The following is a 19,708-nucleotide window of genomic DNA, read 5'->3' as shown; positions in this document are numbered from 1 at the left end:
TGACTGCGAAAATCAGTATCGAAACACTTCTAATATAAAATCAAAATTGAGGATGTTTGGATATGAGATAAATGCACACTTATACTAGGGGGACTCCTATAATGAAGTAGAAGGGTCTAGTCTAAGCTAACTATACAATTTCCAACAACAACACAAGGGAACAACTGGAAACAATGTTAAATATCACCGAAGCTAACATGTCATTCTGGACGATGTAATAATACTGGATAAACCCTGACTGTGTTAAAAACACTGAAACCAGAGAAAAGGTTAAAAGTATTTACAATAAAAAAAATCCAGGCTATAGAAGCAATAGAGAATTTAAAATGTTAACAGAATACAATTTATTTACCCTTAATTCAGACTGCTGGTCCCTTAATACAAATTCATGATGATAACTAGTGAAGCAATTGCGGTTGGTCAATTCTTTGGTGCAGAGAGGAATATCACATGTCGCACATTTGTAATTAGTTTTCACTCTCCATCCAGATTTGGTACGATTCCCAGTGAAACGACAATATCTACATTCTCTTTGCTTATAGTTTCCTCCAACTATGGCTACTGGGTGACCTGGAACGTCCTCTATTGGAGGTGGCCTTCCTACGTTATCCGGTCTTCCTGTATTACCCGGCATATAATTATACATAGTTGATCCTGGAAAGCAAAAGATAGTTTCATTTATTTTCCCCATGAACACTGTAATGCAGTTTTTGTAAGAGTACATGTACGCTTAGTGTATTCTTTTTAACTATCCTTTAAAGAACACAGTTACCGAGGTGTAAAAAAAACAAGAGCATTTTTAAATGACAGTTCCATTATTACGAAATGATTATCTTAAAGGGGCACTAGCTACGAGTACATGTATATAAATATTAAAATATGATATTGTTTGTTCAATTATTAGTTAAAGTGAAATCGTAAAATAAGTACTCGTATTTTTCAACTAGTATGTTCAATTTTGTCAAAATAAGCTCAGAAACATCGATGATGATTTTTTCACTTGAACAATTCGACCTCATTGAATCCATATTCATGTGACTTTCAATTCAACCCCTTAGCTAGAGATCGAGTACGCATAAATTAAGCGTGTTTAATTATTAAGAGGAAAAGAATGTCAACATTAAAAGTGAATCAAAGGTACATCATTTCATTGACTGAATCTATCCACAAAAAATCTTGCTTATACAGGTAAAAACGATGATTAAAGTTGAGAATGGAAATGGGGAATGTGTCTAAGAGACAACAACCCGACCATAGAGCAGACAACAGCAGAAGGTCACCAACAGGTCTTCAATGCACCGAGATATTTCTCGCATCCGAAGGCGTCCTTCAGCTGGCCCCTTAATTAACAAATTAATATATTTCAAACCTATAACATGAAATTAAACAGACCTAGCTATCTATTTATATCCGTATATTTATGTTTATATCGCTAATATGATAGTTGACTGTCTTTGGATGACAACTCCATAGTTAATAAGATAGCATCTAGACTAAAATACGCACGAAACAATTCAGCGATTTTTCACCAAAAATCAAGGTTTTCACCCAAAATTAGCAATTCCCCTTCATCCAAACATTCTCGATTTTTTTTTTTATGTTCAACAGTTCACCTAAACCAGCTTGGAAAACTAGAAGAACATTATGTTGCAATTAGTTTGAGGTTTGGTCATATTTTGGCTAGAATGACTGGACTAAATCTCCACATATTATCGAGCCCATGCCTTGGAAATTGTTTACTTCAGACTTTTTTTATAATTTGGATATACGTTTTGTTATGAATCAATATGAGAATTTGAATCAAATCGCTGAACATGAATTTTACATCGAATGCCCTTTTGAGGTTAGCGTTTCAACAACAACTTGTAATTAATTAGTCTATAAAATTAACTTCAACATCAGGTTATTCAGGGAATATGACTTCATGTCACAGAAATTAACTCTTCGTACAAATAACTCAAAGCTGTGATTTCTTCGAATGTTCAGCACTAGAAAAGCATAGCGTGTATTATCAAAGTACTTGTAAGCACCGAAGGGTAAAGATTGCTTTGGTTTATCATTGTATATATTAATTGTCATTGATTCAACTACAACTATCATGGATATAGGAAGATAACTCCAATATCAAGGTGACTTTAAAAATGACATAATTGATATTTTCAGAACTGATATTAGATTCCTTCACCTTGCAAAAGATACGTAAATTTTCTTAACAAGTGCAACTTGAATTTGTGACTTGATTATCTGAGCATATATTTCATTGAAAAATTTTCTGGAAATTTTCATGGATATGATGTACCGAATGTTCTTATCAATGCACTATATTTTGTGTATCTCATTTCACACTTGGTGCATGTTAGTAAACTGTATTTCAACCGACGTCAACAAGAACCACCGTCAGGAATTGCAATATTTGAAGTGCAAAGACCCCCATTCAAAACAACAGAATAAGAGTACATGTAAGAAAACACAGAGTAATGTTAATAATTTCTTGATAGATTTTGGCATGCAATTTACAAAATTCAAACCAATTTGAGTTCTCGTTTATTCACAAGACATATTAAAAATGATATATAAAAGTTTAACAAATCATCAATTACAAATATATGACATCAGTTTAAAACATCAATACTATACAGTAATGCAAAGAAACATACAAGTGGTTTCCTTACCATTACAAACGAATTCTTTACATAAATTATATCTTCATTCAACCAATGATCATTTAGATTGAAGAAAGTGCATTCGAAAATTTCAAAATCTTTAAATTTCAAAATCTTTTTCTTAAGATATCAAACACTGATTATAACACAATAAAATTACAAAAACTAATAGCAAAAAAACAATTTCTTATGAGTCATTCTTTTCACATTTATTCTTCACATATTAGTGTCTTTTGGACTTAAATACATCTGCTATGGAGCTTGTCCGTTCTTTTCACATTTATGCTTCACATGTGTCTGTCCATTGTACTTATATAAATTCCGTTCTTTTCACATATTTGCTTCACATGTATGTGTCTATTGGACTTTCATACATCTGTGATAGAGCCTTACAGTTATTTTCACGTTTAACTTTCATATATTTGTGACAAGAGAACCAATATACATCTGCTGTTGATTTCACATGTATGCTTCACATGTCGGTGCATATTTGACTTGTATACATGTGCAGTTGATTTCACATTTCTGCTTCACATGTTTGTGTCTAGTTGACTAATATACATCTCCGATTGAACCTTCCCAAAAACGTTTTCCTCGTGATATAAAACAAAACAATTTCTTGAAGTCATATCACCAGAACATAAATTCACGTTACAAGTTTCACATTTAAATTTTGTCTTGACATTCCATCCCCTTTTTGTTTTGATCCTGTATTTCTGACAATATTTACAATCTCTCTGCATATTATTTTCCCCAATCGGTACGACAGGGTGGCCTTCTATGTTACACTTTCTATTCGCCATTGTATTTCTATTTGACATCGAAATAAAGTAGTCCCTTCCTTTATTATCTGGGTAATAATGTTGTCCTAAAGGGTTGTTTCCTAAATCTTGTTGAAAAGGTATCAAGTCTGAAAAGAAAATATAATTTTATAGGCATAAATGAAAATGAGTTATCACAAAGGTTTTTGAATTTTTGATGTGTACAGCAAATCGGTAAACAAGCAATGTGCTGAAATGATGTCTATTTTCAATTACAACATGACTAATTGCTTAAAAACACCCCCAAAAACGATACCGTGAACTAGTCTATTTAGAGTTATATCCCGTGCTAAATATCTCATATTTTCGAAGAATATACAAGTTATCGCCATTATTACATATCAAAAAAAATCCATAGAAAGTAGGAATACACTAAAGTTCAAACTATAAGCAGATATTTCTTGTTTTAAAGTCTTAATCAAATCATACATCGTGTAACCTCAAAAACCACATTTTACATACATGTATATCAAAATCAAAAATTCTCACACTCAAATAAAACAGAGAAAGAGTGTATTGCAAATAATATGGGTTTCTTTATTTGAGTGCATGTAATGAATAAATCAAATTCATCTTCAATATCAGAATTACATAATTGACAAATCCTCCCTGCTGACAATTTAAGATAAGTGAACATCATCTTTCAATACCTAAATCATTATTGCTTATACATTTCTTTTTCACAATTGTTGTTATACTATGAAAAACAATTAACTCCTTATAATTGCATGCGTCCGAAGCGCTTTTCGGGTTGCACCTCTATCAGGGACGCTCAAAGCCGAATATTCAAAAGCCATGAGTGTATGTTGAAGTTAAAGAGATATATGACCAAAACAGACTTTAAAATTAATAGCCATAATCATCTCATAATACCTGAGGAAGTTAAACTTTAGTTTCTTAATCATTTTCAAATTAATACTAGTAAACAGTTAGGTATGTTATAAATCTTTAAAATACTGAAGTATTGGCTGCTGAGCTATTGATGCACTTGGGGATTGAAATATGTAAATGCATGAAAACTACTTAAAACTGATATGACATAAACACAAGAGTTTCTCAGAAATAAAGTTAATTTGAAAACATCCCAAAATATCCCAAATACACGTAAACAAAACACCAGAAGACAGCAAACTTGAGACACAATAGCTGGTTGACAGCATAATCTCGCTCTTTTTGAAGACTAATTTTCGGGAAAAGTCTGTTATACTGCCTTAAATCTCAATCATAAATCGCCAGTTTAAAAAAAATATGTGAAATTCCAAACAGATAAAAGTGATTCCTAATATTTAAAGCCTTGTACCGACCAGTCCTGCAGATGCAATAGCTAACACAGATGAAAATCTGCTGTACACGGTAACAAAATCCACTGTATTGCAATAGCAATCGGAGCTGCTGACTACATCTGCTTTATATGACAAACAAAATGTTTGGAACGGCAATAGGGAACACAAATTCCACTGATATGATGTAGTGGTAGTCGGTAATAGGGTGTATTATTACTACTTGTATATTCTACATAGATTACCTTTGTCAGTTAAAGGAATGTCTTTAGATATTGTGTTTTCCGAAGACGAATTCATTGTGAAATAAAACAAAACAATGTCTTTCTGTATGTTCACCACTACACAAGGCAATATCACATGTCGCACACTTGAAGTTCGTCTTGAAGCGTAGTCCTGATTTAGATTTTAATTTGTGTACTTGGCAATATTTACAGTCCTTTTGTATCCGTTTTATTCGAATTATTGGTACCATGGGATGTTTAGACATATCTCCAATAGGCACCGGATGTTTAGACATATCTCCAATAGGCACAGGTGAACAGATGTTGAAATGACTTCTTTCACGATTTCTGGGTAAAAACAAGTATGTTCTACCTGAAAGGTCAAAGTAAAATACAATTATAACTTGGACCAATACTTCTCTTATATGTCAATTATTATTACTATCTTATACGTTCCATCAAAAACACAGTTATGTGGTACATGCTACAATTGATGTTCAAGTTTCAAATCCTCACTGAATAAATCGAAATATCTACCGTGTCATTATAAAATACTATGTGTAATTTTATATTTTAATATTATAAAAGGAATGTTATTGTACTGGTATAGATTAGAGAATTTAGGTAATAATTTTCCTCTATTAAAAGAGGCATATACACAATCAAAGACACTACATCACATGAATATAACATCATGGTATGGTTCAATAAATGTTGTTTTTAAAATACTTGGTATTGACTATACAAATGCCATAAATGCTCCATTTTGTGAATCCTTATACAAATTTAAGAAATATATACAAACCAAGCTATCAATATTGTTTATTAGCTGTTGGAAAAAAACAAATAGATAAATTTTCAGACAGTAAACTGAAAACCTACCTTTTATATAAAACAAATTTTGGTTTTGAAAAATATCTAACATTGATCAAGAATTTTGAACTTAGAAGAAGTTTTACTAAATTACGTGTATCTTCTCATAGATTACAAATAGAATTAGGTAGATATCAGGGTATTCCCCGAATTAACAGAATATGTAATAAATGTTCTTCCAATACTGTCGAAGATGAGGCTCATTTTCTATTTGATTGTAACAAATTTGAGGATGATAGAAATTGTATGTTAGCTAGTATTGCACAATATAATTCTTATTTTAATCATATGAACAGTCAAAGCAAAATTATCTGGTTATTTAGTGTAGAAAATGTTGAGTTACTTAAAATAATATGTAATTTTATATACAAACATCTTCCTTAGTGAAGATTAGTTAAAGGAAATCTATGTGTGTATATACATTTGATTGGACATAGAAAATTATATTCATCTGAATATCACAAACATACTAGCCGATTAAAAAAAAAAATAATTGTTAAGATATATTATTTATTCAAATGTTCTCTTATATCCTTGAGGCATCGTCCCCTGGTATCAACTGCATTCAAGTTACCTATGATGCTTCCTTGTTTGCTTTTGATACAGGTAGGAAAGAGACATTTACACACATTTTACATGCCTATGGCCCATAAGGTATCGTCCCCTGGTGTCAGCTGCCTTTAGGAAACCATAATGCTTTCCTATTTGCTGCTGACACAGGATGAGTCATGGACATGTTTAATTTCTACTTTCTTTTTGGCTAATTATTATATATTTAATTGATCCAACTTTTTGTGTACTATACATATGTGGATATCTATTTTTCTTTTTTTTTTCTTTTTGGGCTGCTTGTTTGTTATCTATATCAACCACACTTGTAATAAAATGCATTAGTATTAAAAAAAACCAACATACTACAGATTCTTTATCTACGTATTCTTTAAGAACTTAAATAGTTCTCGTTTAACTTTTTTTTTTTTTTATCTCATTGTTTGTATTGTATTATGAAAAAAATTATTGATGTTGTAATGTTTATGCCCTTTGGGGCCCATAATTGGAAATAAAAATATCTTATCTTATCTTATCTTATCTTATACTAATATATTTAATTCCATTGAACTACTGTTTATATACTAATATATTTAATTCCATTGAACTACTGTTTATATACTAATAATTATATTTACTTCCATTGAACTACACATCTGAGATGTTAGATCATATCAAGGAAAGACACAAAAACATTTCAGGGGTAGTCTAAACCCGCCCTTTATCTCGGTAAACCACTAGATTGTAGATCCTACCTATTGTATCAATTGTTGACTTGCTCTCGTTACACAATTGGCACTGGAAGTTAAGCAAACAACAAACACTCAATTAAAAGATGTTTTATTCATAGTCTTAAAATAAACATTTGCACCTGTCCTAAGTCAGGAATCTGATGTACAGTAGTTTTCGTTTGTTTATGTAATTTATACGCGTTTCTCGTTTCTCGTTTTTTTTTTATATAGATTATACCGTTGGTTTTCCCGATTGAATGGTTTTACACTAGTAATTTTGGGGCCCTTTATAGCTTGTTGTTCGGTGTGAGCCAAGGCTCCGTGTTGAAGGCCGTACATTGACCTTCAATGGTTTACCTTTTAAATTGTTATTTGGATGTAGAGTTGTCTCATTGGCACTCACACCACATTTTCCTATATCTATTATCATAAGATACCACGTCTGCATTGATTCTAATAAGGAAAACATGTTAACTTCTGTGCATATGAACAATTTGAGATATTAGTATCCGTCAATAATTGGAGATATTGGTATCCGTCAATAATTGGAGATATTGGTATCCGTCAATAATTGGTGATATTGGTATCCGTCAATAATTGGAGATATTGGTATCCGTCAATAATTGGAGATATTGGTATCCGTCAATGAAACAGCAACACAGCTAACAAAATGAACAAAGAGGGTAATCAATGCAGCTTTCAACAATAAACTGTCTGTACAACATGTCGAGCTTAAATTTGAACGGGGATAAGACACAATAATCTAAAACCGCTTATATTATTTTTTTCTATTGACAACAGTCATATTTTCATTTTATTTTTTTAAAGCCGCAGAACATTCTGACAAGCATTCCCTGTATTCATGGAACTTTATGGAACTTATGTAAACCATACACATGTACATCTTCGATACAGATTGAGAACAAAAATTATGTATTTTTTACTGCTTCTGTTTTATTAATTTCAATATGCCACATTAAATAAAATATATAGAACTCCCTGTACCTTCTACTATAATAAAGAATAGCCAACAAATATACAAATGGCACACTTTGACAATCTATATTGTACATTATAGTACGCTACAGTTTAACAATTTACACCTTTATATTCCAAAATAAAGTTATTAAGCGTTAGATTATAATTTACCATGACCACTTTTAAAATTGCAATGAGTTAAAACTACTTTAAACGGACGGTGCCACTACCAAACATTACTTACAATAATTGCATTAGCCAATGCACATGCGTGTAAGCAAGGACATATGTCAGTTATAATTCCTTGGTTTCCCTAATCTGGTAGAAAAACTAAGCCAGAGTCCTACAATATGTTACAGACTTTTCTTTTAAATATCATTGAGAAAATTGGGTTCGATCCAACAAAATACTCATCTCATAGCTTCAGAAGAGGAGGTGAAACTGTTTTTAAACAGGCAGCCAACTTATAAACGCCTGGAGATTGCAATATCGCATTTTGTATATATTTTGAGTACCTATCTACCCAAATGTGTAAGCAGGACATCGTTCACCCAAACGAAAAAATGTTGAAAGTAAAGCAATGTTTTGCATTTCGGGTACAAATAACTTCATTTTGAAGTTAATTTTAAAACGTTTCTAAGGACATAGAGATTCTATTTTCGGAATTAATGATTGGAATAACATTTTACAGCAATATACACATAAGGAAAACATTTTTTGACAATATGCCATTGTGAAAAGTTTAAAAACGCTGCAGTCACAACCTTCATCAAACAGATAAGATCAGGAGGATTCAAAATTCATTCTATTTGTTTTCCAAAAACGAATTCATTGTGATATGACACAAAACAGTTTCTCCCAGTATGCTGGACACAACACAGTGCTATATTACAAGTTGCACATTTAAAATTTGTTCGCAGTCTGTTTCCAGATTTAGACTTTATCTTATATCTCTGGCAATATCTACATTCTTTTTGCATCGGATAACCTCTACTTCCAATAATAGGTACTAATGAATGTTTGGAAATCTCTCCCATGGGCACTGGAACACCTCCGCTGTGTCCTTCTCGTTCAGAGAACAACTCGTGCGACTTACCTGAAAGTTTAAATTAAACATTCGATTAGCCATCGAAATTGTATCTTTTATATAATTTGAGTGTTTTGTTTTGTTTTACCCCGGATTTTGTCTGTTTTGGAGTTTGTTTGTTTGTTTTTGTTTTGTTTTGTTTTGTTTTGTTTTGTTTTGTTTTGTTTTGTTTTGTTTTGTTTTGTTTTGTTTTGTTTTGTTTTGTTTTTCTCTTATTTGTTTTGGGGTTTTGTTATCTTGGGCGGGAATTTTTTTTTTTTCAAATAGCATTATGCTGAATAACATACAAGTACTTTGAAACTTATACATATAAAACTCTGATGGGCGTATAAAAAACATCGAAAGAGCAACAATTTCAAAATACGGGTCACCTTATTTTTTCTTAAGTATCCTTCGCATAATTTGAATGCATAGTTGCTTTATTTGTGGACATGAAGTAGAAGAATTGGAAAAAAACTTAGAACCGTCCTCAGAATATACGAACATGTATGATTAACTGACCATACCTATTTATTTGTACAGTATTTAATAACTAGAGGCTCTAAAGAGCCTGTGTCGCTCACCTTGGTCTATGTGAATATTAAACAAAGGAAGCTGTCTGATGGATTCATGACAAAATTGTGTTTTGGTGATGGTGATGTTTTTGTACATCTTACTTTACTAAACAGTCTTGTTGCTTACAATTATCTCTATCTATAATGAACTTGGCCCAGTAGTTTCAGTGGAAAATGTCAAATTTTATGAAAATTGTTAAAAATTGACTATAAAGGACAATAACTCCTTAGGGGGTCAATTGACCATTTCGGTAATGTTGACTTATTTGTAAATCTTACTTTGCTGAACATTATTGCTGTTTACAGTTTATCTCTATCTATAATAATATTCAAGATAATAACCAAAAACAGCAAAATTTCCTTAAAATACCGATTCAGGGGCAGCAACCAAACAACGGGTTGTCCGATTCGTTTGAAAATTTTAGGGCAGACAGATCTTGACCCGATAAACAATTTTACCCCCATGTCAGATTTGCTCTAAATGCTTTGGTTTTTTAGTTTTAAGCCAAAAACTGCATTTTACCACTATGTTCTATTTTTAGCCGTGCCGGCCATCTTGATTTGATGGCCGGGTCAGCGGACACATTTTTTAAACAAGATACCCTAAAGATAATTGTGGCCAAGTTTGGATTAGTTGGCCCGGTAGTTTCAGAGGAGAAGATTGCTGTAAAAGATTTTACTAAGATTTACGAAAAATGGTTAAAAATTGACTATAAAGGGCAATAACTACTATTGGGGTCAACTGACCATTTCGGTCGTGTTGACTTATTTGTAAATCTTACTTTGCTGAACATTATTGCTGTTTACAGTTTATCTCTATCTATAATAATATTCAAAATAATAATCAAAAACAGCAAAATTTCCTTAAAATTACCGATTCAGGGGCAGCAACCCAACAACGACTTGTCCAATTCATCTGACAATTTCAGGGCTGATAGATCTTGACCTGATAAATAATTTTACCAAGTCAGATTTGCTCTAAATGCTTTGGTTTTTGAGTTATAAGCCAAAAACTGCATTTTACCCCTATGTTCTATTTTTAGCCATGGTGGCCATCTTGGTTGGTTGTCCGGGTCACCGGACACATTTGTTAAACTAGAAACCCCAATGATGATTATGGCCAAGTGTGGTTAAATTTGGCCCAGTAGTTTCAGAGGAGAAGATTTTTGTAAAAGTTAACGCCGGACGACGACGGACGCCGGACGCAAAGTGATGAGAAAAGCTCACTTGGCCCTTCGAGCCAGGTGAGCTAAAAAGTACAGTATTTCACACACAAATAACAACTGTTTTGTAAATAACTCTACCCACAAAAGAAATTCTTTCCAGATAACGAAGACTTTCAATTACAACATGGCAACTAAAGTCCAAAACTGTAATGGTAGGTTTATATGTGCGTATAAATTTCGTGAAAAATTAGTTTTCACCAATATATAAAAATACAACAAGGTTGTTTCCCACATAGTTTTGTGTATCCTGTTTGTACTATAGTATAAAATGACGTACATCTCTAATTCATTGTCCCATTGCTTTCCGTGTTAAATTTAAGTAGGCACAGCTCTTTTGATTTATAATTCAAGTAAAGTGACAATTATTGCATGTCAAAGCAACATTTTAAGATGTTTTGTACAAAAATTAAATCAACATACCTTTATTGGCATATAAGAGAGAACTAATTACCGGAATTTCGAATGTACTATAACAAGTACTTCAGATCTAACAAACAGGCAAAATGTATGTACCCTCCTTTAAAAGGCTCATGCATTTTTTTATTATTTAAAATTATAAGTTAAAAGTGTTTTACAATGATCACCAGTTCATTTGATACCAAAATTTCTGGATACAAGCAGTTTCAAATTATTTCCCATTGGAAATTCTAGTGCATTTAGAATCTAATTTCCACTTAGCCAGGTATTTGACATTGGGCGAGGAATTAGCTTACACAACTTTAAGGTGGATTAACTTTGATTATTACGTCTTATGGTTTTCTTTCTGATCGGCAAGTATGCCCGTGAATTCAACGAGAGAGTATTATTTAAGAAATGCTGAGACCAAATTACATAGATTGAAGTTTACAACTATAGGTCACCGTACGGCCTTTAACTATATACATGTAATGTGTACAATGCATTGTACATAATTTATTCAAACATGATCCGTAATGGAGAAAAAAAAATGTTGTGTTTTTTAAAGAAAAATAAAAGAAGAATGTGTCTGATAACAAGCTTTGCGATTTTAAATTAAAAAGGGGAATAACTCTAGAACGGCAAGTGACTCTCTTCCAAAATTCGGACTCAGTCTGCTAGTTCTGGTTCTAAATATTGTGTACTAGTTTCAAAAAATTTGGATAATAAAACTTTAGTTAGACTGCAGAAACAAAATGTAATGGACGGACGGTAAAGGGTAACACTTAATGCCCCTGGCGGGAACAAAAACAAAAAATGCCTGAATGGGATAGGTTGTGATCTTATCAGGTATCACTTTGTTTAGTTTACATATATTTCATGTGCTTAATATTGCGACGAGACACAAATTAATCAAATGTGTAAGTCTTCTCCAATCTATTTGTTTCTATATGTAGTATTAGGAACTTGTGATAGCAATTATGCGGTTACAACACATCCGAGTAGGTATATCCGTACTTACATTAGTACAAACATATTTTCTTATATAATCATTTTTATTGAAATAACATAAAGCAACAGATTAACATATTTACAAAGAGTGATCGTATAAACTTCGTTGAAATCAGTATTCTTATCATACTTTTTGTCCATGCTATTATAATTATTATGTTCCTCATAACATAACCAATCTTATTTACACACACACATATATATATTATAAAAGGAACAAACCAGAATATGTGACTATCAATTAGTGCTGGGCGTGGCTATATTACCCCCCCCCCCCAAAAAAAAATAATATACTAGTTTATAACAAAATTTTAAAAAAATAATTTGAAAAGAAATTATAAGCTCAGTTTTTAAAAGTCAAAAGCACATTATATTTACAAACAAACAGATTATTATATAACTCATATAAAAATAACAATTTGGAATCAGACAGTTGCATATAAAACAACAATAATTTGTGCACAGGGCAACGGTTACATATCATGCTCTATCGCTCCATCATCTATGAGAGCATTGAAGAGGTGAATAGAATAGAAAATAATAGCCCCAAAATAATGAATTAACAAATATGAGCCAAAAAAAAAGAAAGAGAACAGCAGGTTACAAAGCATATATAAGATTAAATGTGGATATAAAATCAATCAAGCAATACAATACTGTTTACAGAAATGAACGATGAACAGAATAAAGAAATTATCTAATGGATTGATTGTTGGTTGCTTAACGTCCAGTGGCAAATATTGCATACATGTTCAGGTCTAGATACGATATTATTCATATTTTCACGAGAATTTTACTGAATACGAGTTATTTCTAAAGACTAAGAAAAATGCCTTAAATTGAAAAAAAATATTCCAAACAGGAAAAGTGATCCCATCCAGACGTACCCTCAACTATTAAGTTTGAGACTGACAATACTCCTTGTGATACATGTAAAAGCAAGACCTTCCCGTCTTTTTGTGTGAACACAGATTTACGTCACAAGTATTGCATTTGTACTTGCTTTGTACTGACCAAATGCTTTTAGACTCAATCTTCTTTCGACGGCAATACTTGCATTCCCTCCTTCTTACACTAGAAACAAGAACGTGTTCACGAGAGTTGACCACAATGCACTCATATCCATCCTGAACCGCAGCATTCGACATCACACCTGGAAGAATTATGCAGATAGAAAATAAGCAAACAAATGTACAGAAAAGGATGTGTTTCAAGACTGATAAGGAAACCTTGACTTGTATCATAATGAATTAGTACACATGCAGACATACAGCAAAAGTTAGTGCATAGAAAGGGTGAATAGTATTTGTGTTAGTTCATAGCAACATAGTGCGTAAAGAGTCATCGGCTGTCGAAGAATATATAGATGGGTATTATAACGAGTCTGTGCAAGTATATACATCAATACGTAACGAGTCTGTGCAAGTATATACATGGGTACTTAAGGAGTTTTTGGAAGTATATATACATGGGTACATGACTGTACACAACTGATACATCAACAGTAAAAAGTAGACACCAGCTTCTGTCCACATTTTGAATTTTGAAAGATGCAAAGGTAAAGCAAACTTTTTTAGTTGGTTAAAATATAATAACAAATAAATCAAACTCAATAAAAATCTCTCCAATATTTTCTGTCCAAAGTTAAAACTTTCACCAGAAAACGCAATTTAACGCTTAATGGGGAACAGTAAACATTATATTTTCGAAACGATATATGCTTCATTATGAAAGGCAACCAAACAATTTCTGTCTGTGTATCCTCCGGAACACAAAGCTACGTCACAGGTTTCACATTTATACTGAGTCTGTACAGCATAACCACTTTTCGTTTTTATTTTATGTCTCTGACAGTATTTACATTCTTTCTTCTTGTTTCCAGGAATTGAAATAAGATGGTGTCCCGGTGGTAAATTATGTTTATTGAAAGGAAAGGTATAGCGATTCGTTTCACTACCTATTGCTCCTAAATGTGGTGACGCAAGATCCATCATAACAAAAGATTTCTCTGGATTTTGTTGAACCTCTCTCTTACCTGAAAGGTCAAAGAAAAACAAACATATAATCAAAATGAAGACAAAACTTAAAAGTATAAAATACGAACTCTTACTGCATGCCTAAGAATTTTTCATTGTGATACAAAACAAAGCAGTTCCTGTTAGTTGGTTCACCAGAACATAAAGGAGCGTTACAGGATAAACATATATATTTGTTTCGTACTGCCCATCCTTTCCTTCTTTTCAATTTGTTATTAAAACAAAATCGACATTCTTTTTGTTTTACGCTGCCGGAAGTAGAATTTACCTCCAATGGGTGTTAAGATGTGACCTTTAGCATATTACTTTTGTCAAAGGGGAGTTTGTTGGTGGCTAATGCTTCTTCAGGTTTAAGTTCCAATTTAGGTTCTGATAAAACGTCGTACGGATTTATGAACTTCATGAACTCGGCTTCATGCAAAGATGTTATCGAGTCACCAACTTGATTAGGACTTTCCGTCTTTTGAATAGGACAATGGTTTTTATACCTAGAAGGTCAAAGAACAAAATACAGCTAATATACGACAACGTGTGACTTAATTGATTCAATAACACTACTCTAGTCAAAACAACTGCAACCAATGAAATAATGTGAAATTTTTCAACTACATACAAGTTTAATTGGTGTTTCGTAAGGGGAACCGCAGAACCCTGTGTCTCGCACGCGATTGTTGCTTTCAGTGTTAACGTGTAATGTTGACTTAAAAAAAGGAGTCCATTTATCAGTGAAATACAGAACTTTAAACAAAAATTAAAACTTTTTCTTTCAATGCTATTCCTTTGTCTTGGAGATAAGCTTGGTCTAAGTTTCATAACAATCCATAAAGACTTGTTAATTTACCATGTCAAAATAATTTAATCTCCGACATTCTGTAAAATAATAACCTAAATGTTGACGACGCCGACGACGGAATCTATGTGTCGAAGGCTCGACAATAAATGAACGAGGTGAGAAATCGTCAAAATATAAATGAGAGAGGTTGTGGTATGATTGCCCGAGGCATTTTTCCACCAAAGACCAAATTACGTAGAAGTTGGCATACTATTCCTACTTTACTGAGTGTTTGGGGCAACATTCAATTTGAGACAAGATTGCGCAAAGGAGAGGTGGTATGATTGCCAATAAGATAAATATCCAACATAGTTCAAACGGAGTAGATTTTAATAACTTAGGTTCAACTTATTGCCTTTAACAATAATCAAAACTCATTCCATTTAGTCGGCTATAAAGGGTAACGACATGACAAAATAAGAAACAATTCCAATAAATTACAGCCGCAAAATTTAACACCAAACAATAAATGAAAATAAAATATGACAAAACTGAAACCAACAACAACTCCTGAATTACAGGCTCATGACGCGGGACAGGAACATATAGAATGTGGTTGGTTTAACATGTGCTCATATCAGGTCCAACTTGCGGTAGTGATGTTACAGGCACAAAATAAGACCAAACAGTAAAAACCATTTGGAAATGCCTCAACTCATTAGTTAGTCAAGACCGTTAGTGTAAAAAGACATAATTTATCTACACCAACATCTTCATGTAAGATTTTGTTTGTTGTTAATGGCATTGGTTGTACATATCGAAATATTCAAGACAAGCTCTCAAAAAGGGGAAAGGGGGTGCACATTTTATAAAATATCTAAAGCCCGAAATCAAATATGTAACGACAAACTTTAAAACCAAAAAACTGATATTTAAGGCTAAATTATAATGAACTCCTGGATGATGTTATAGGTAATAGACATTCTAATCTCAGGGCAAAACTGTAAGAGTCATCCAAAGAAGACGTATGTTTATATCAGTCTCCGAAAAAAAATTAGCGAAGTCAATGTTTGAAAACGGGGAAATCCAAAATAAATTACAGATCATAAATTCAAATAGCTGCAGCTGCACACACACATGTATGACATGATGCAAAACATTTACATGTTTGGTGAAATTCCGATCTCGCCAAAAAAATATATAAGGCCACACATTTTAAAACGCATATATATGATTGATTTATTTTGCTTAAAATTACATACAATGAATATAACCCCTCCTCAAATGCAAGTTTCAAACGTGTTAGTGTTTGGTTGATATCATCAGCTGTGAATAGTTGCTGTCTTAAGATAATAGGAGAAACATTTGTATTGGTCAAAAATCGTCATTTTAGACCAATCCCCTTTATAGAGTACAGTGGTCATTTCATTCGAATGGGCATTTTTAGATCAGGTATTTCTGTTTATGTTTGCTGTTTACAGTTTCTGGCGTTATTTTCCATCGTTTATCACAGATGAGTCTTTCATTAAATGACTAACGACAGTATTCATTTTCTATAGTTTTGGTCTGATGTTACAATATAAATTGCTGTGTTTTACGCAAAAATCGATTAATAGAGAAACTCGAATACAAGCGTGAAGAAAACCAAGTTATTATCGTTACACGTAGAAGATAGTTCAAAACTAGAATCTAAAACAAAAAGCTTAAAGCAAATGATTTGGATAATAAAGTCAACATTTCGTGTAATACATTTTATTTAAGCCATAAAACAGAAAACCAAACCTCAAAAAAAATTAAGTCATTGACAAAATCAAACTAATAGACTAACTAGAATCATCTCCTTTGAAATTCAGTTTAAATCTTATTTTTCAATTCAAATTCAGTATTAATATACTTGAAACAAATTATGACTTGTATTGATTACATATCTAAGCAAGCATTTGATTAAAAATAAAGAAACATAATGTTTAACAATAAACTTACTAGAATAAATGTATCCAATGTAACCCCACACATACACAGAATTATAATACAATATGTACAATTATAGGGTTTTATCAATCACTTCATGTTTCTGTAGTGAATACCTTGAAAAGGTCACACAACATTACAAGAAACCCATTGCAACATGTTTCAGTAGCTCACACCACATAAATCTTTAATAGTTCACACCACATGAATAATAGTTCACCCCACATTAACAATAGCTCACACCACATAAAAGGAAAACCATCAGTATAAACAAACACGTCACATTTGCCATCTCGTAAAACACACAACGGGAGGAACAAGCAATCAAATAATAAATTCTGTAAAACCATTTTGAAATGTGGAGTTTGTAAACCCTTTCCTGTTAACAACAACAGAAGTCAAAGTTTGAAATGATTGCTATGAAAACTCCCTTTCCCAATAATCAATTTGAATAATATAATACACTAGTGTTGCCCTTCAACAACAACCCAATCAACATTTATGTACTCATATGTTGCATCGTCCACCAAATAATCCGCCTATGGCGAGATCCTTATGTTTAGAAAAACGTCGTTATGTTCTCATGATATACAAACTTGGAAAATATAACTTGTTTTCTAAGAATTTAACGATGGGCGACCGAACGCATACACACATGTCTTTTTTTCATATATGGTGATAGCTTCTTATGATCTCTTATGTCATATTTTTCACGAAGTTAATGTATGCATATTAGCCATAACAAAACTAATTTTCAATTTCTAGTATATACACATAAATACATGTAACATCTCCTGTATTAAACTGTATAGGTATCGTTCCATTTTACAAAAGAATTACTATAGTCAAATGTCAGCAAACATCGTTTATTGCGCTTTATCGCCTAAAATCTGCTCGCCAAACATTTCAATATGATGTAGATGGAAGCAATTCCGCTCGCATACCTCGCTCGCACAAAGAGCCACATCACAAGTTTCACATTTATAATTAGTTTTTACTCTCCATCCAGAAGGTGTTTTTATTCTATGGACTTGGCAATATGTGCATCTTGCACCATTTTTTATATCATTAGGGACAATTTTATGACCTGGTAAATCATCAATTCCCTTTAATACTATCGCCTTCTTCTTAACAACTACCGGTGCAGAAGAATCTGCACTGTCTGGGGCGACCATGGGATCAGGCTTACCATGAGCAATACTTGACGGAGATTGCAAATACCTTGGTCGTGATTGAAACTCCATGAAATTAGGAGAACTTTCAAGACTAAGTGGATAAGGTGGCGGCGGACGAGTAATATTGGGTAAAATTGGAAAAGGTGGTGGCGGACGAGCCATATTGGGTAAATTCAAAGTAAATCTTTCTCCACTGGAGATCGGATATCCACTCTTCATAGTATTCGCATCGCCTTCAGCAGTTGCCAGAGAATTTTGCTTATCCATATCGACTTCCATTTTAGACTGTTCTGAATCCAAGGGTCTTCTTTGACGTTTTGTACCTAAAAGATAAATATCACACAGTAGGTTTTCATCTTAAAAATAGTTTTACATTGGCGAGTAGTTGAAAAATCTTCATATTGACTGTAAACGGGTCCATTATTTACATTTATTTTGTTTCTTGAACATACATATTTGATTTCAGAATTCTAGGGGACAAATGTCATACAACTGTATTTTCTGTTTGAATATATTAAACAACCTTAATATATTTCAAGATAGTGATATAAATTTCAATAGAAATAAATTAGATATACTATGTACATCTGTCAGGTATCTGAAACACATTTCCTCAAACATGTAAATATCTTTGCCAAGTTTAAATACGTTTTATGACGTCCATAATTGAAAACATGTACGGTTCCGGTATTATTCTATTCAATCAAACTGAACAAGTTTTAAAATGACACAAACATGACCAAATAACAAGACTGAAAAGTGAAAACCCAAAAAAATAACAAAAGATGAAATGCAACAAAAGCTGGTCCATTAGTCGTGAGCATTTTTCATATTCTTTATTAAAGCACAAATTACACCCATAAGAGGGCCAAAGGCATGACAATTACATGTAATAACAACAATATATTGGCGACATTAAAATTTACATAAAAAATAGAAATAAGCCAAAATATTAAACACAACAAATGACCTCAAGTGCCCCTTGTCCTCAGTTCCATAGACTGTTCAATAAAGGAGCCTAAAGATTTCACTTGCTGACTAGTGGTTGGATTTAATATACATTGCATTTTATTATAAGAAAAATCTGTGTATTGAGTTTTTAAATCACTAAAAAAGACATGTCTTAAATCATCATTTATTTTACATATTAGAAAGAAATGGGATTCATCATCCAGAACTTTGCACTTACTACAAAGTCTTTGAGGGCGTGGAATATTTTTATATCTTCCAGTTTCAATACCAAGGGAATGATCACTTATTCTAAATTTGCATATTAGTTTTCTTGTATCAAGATTAGGGTATGTCAAATAAAATTCTTGTTTATATTCAGTTTTTATATTCTTAAACAATAGAAGTTTGCT

At 32.4% G+C, this 19,708-nt stretch overlaps 1 protein-coding gene across 12 annotated transcripts in view; it reads right to left on the bottom strand.

Annotated features, from left to right (window-relative positions):
• Positions 1–19,708, bottom strand: part of LOC139482641 (B-cell lymphoma 6 protein-like) — a 109,342-nt gene that overhangs the window by 43,415 nt on the left and 46,219 nt on the right. Inside the window, exons 5-6 of one of the 12 annotated variants that reach the window (XM_071266604.1) lie at positions 5,010–5,361; positions 2,528–3,573 (exon numbers count right to left, since the gene is read on the bottom strand). The exons of 5 other annotated variants lie outside the window; for them this stretch is intronic. In XM_071266604.1, the coding sequence (XP_071122705.1) occupies positions 5,033–5,361 (329 nt within the window). In that variant the 3' untranslated portion in view covers positions 2,528–3,573; positions 5,010–5,032. Of the gene's footprint in view, positions 1–352; positions 655–2,527; positions 3,574–5,009; positions 5,362–8,075; positions 9,216–12,418; positions 14,429–16,937; positions 18,671–19,708 lie in introns of those variants that run through there. 6 more of the 12 variants (XM_071266601.1, XM_071266593.1, XM_071266611.1 and 3 more) reach the window with 6 other exon arrangements.

This window comes from Mytilus edulis, chromosome 7 (assembly GCF_963676685.1).
Source record: "Mytilus edulis chromosome 7, xbMytEdul2.2, whole genome shotgun sequence".
Classification (NCBI taxonomy): domain Eukaryota; kingdom Metazoa; phylum Mollusca; class Bivalvia; order Mytilida; family Mytilidae; genus Mytilus; species Mytilus edulis.
This window is presented reverse-complemented; position numbering and strand designations above follow the sequence as displayed.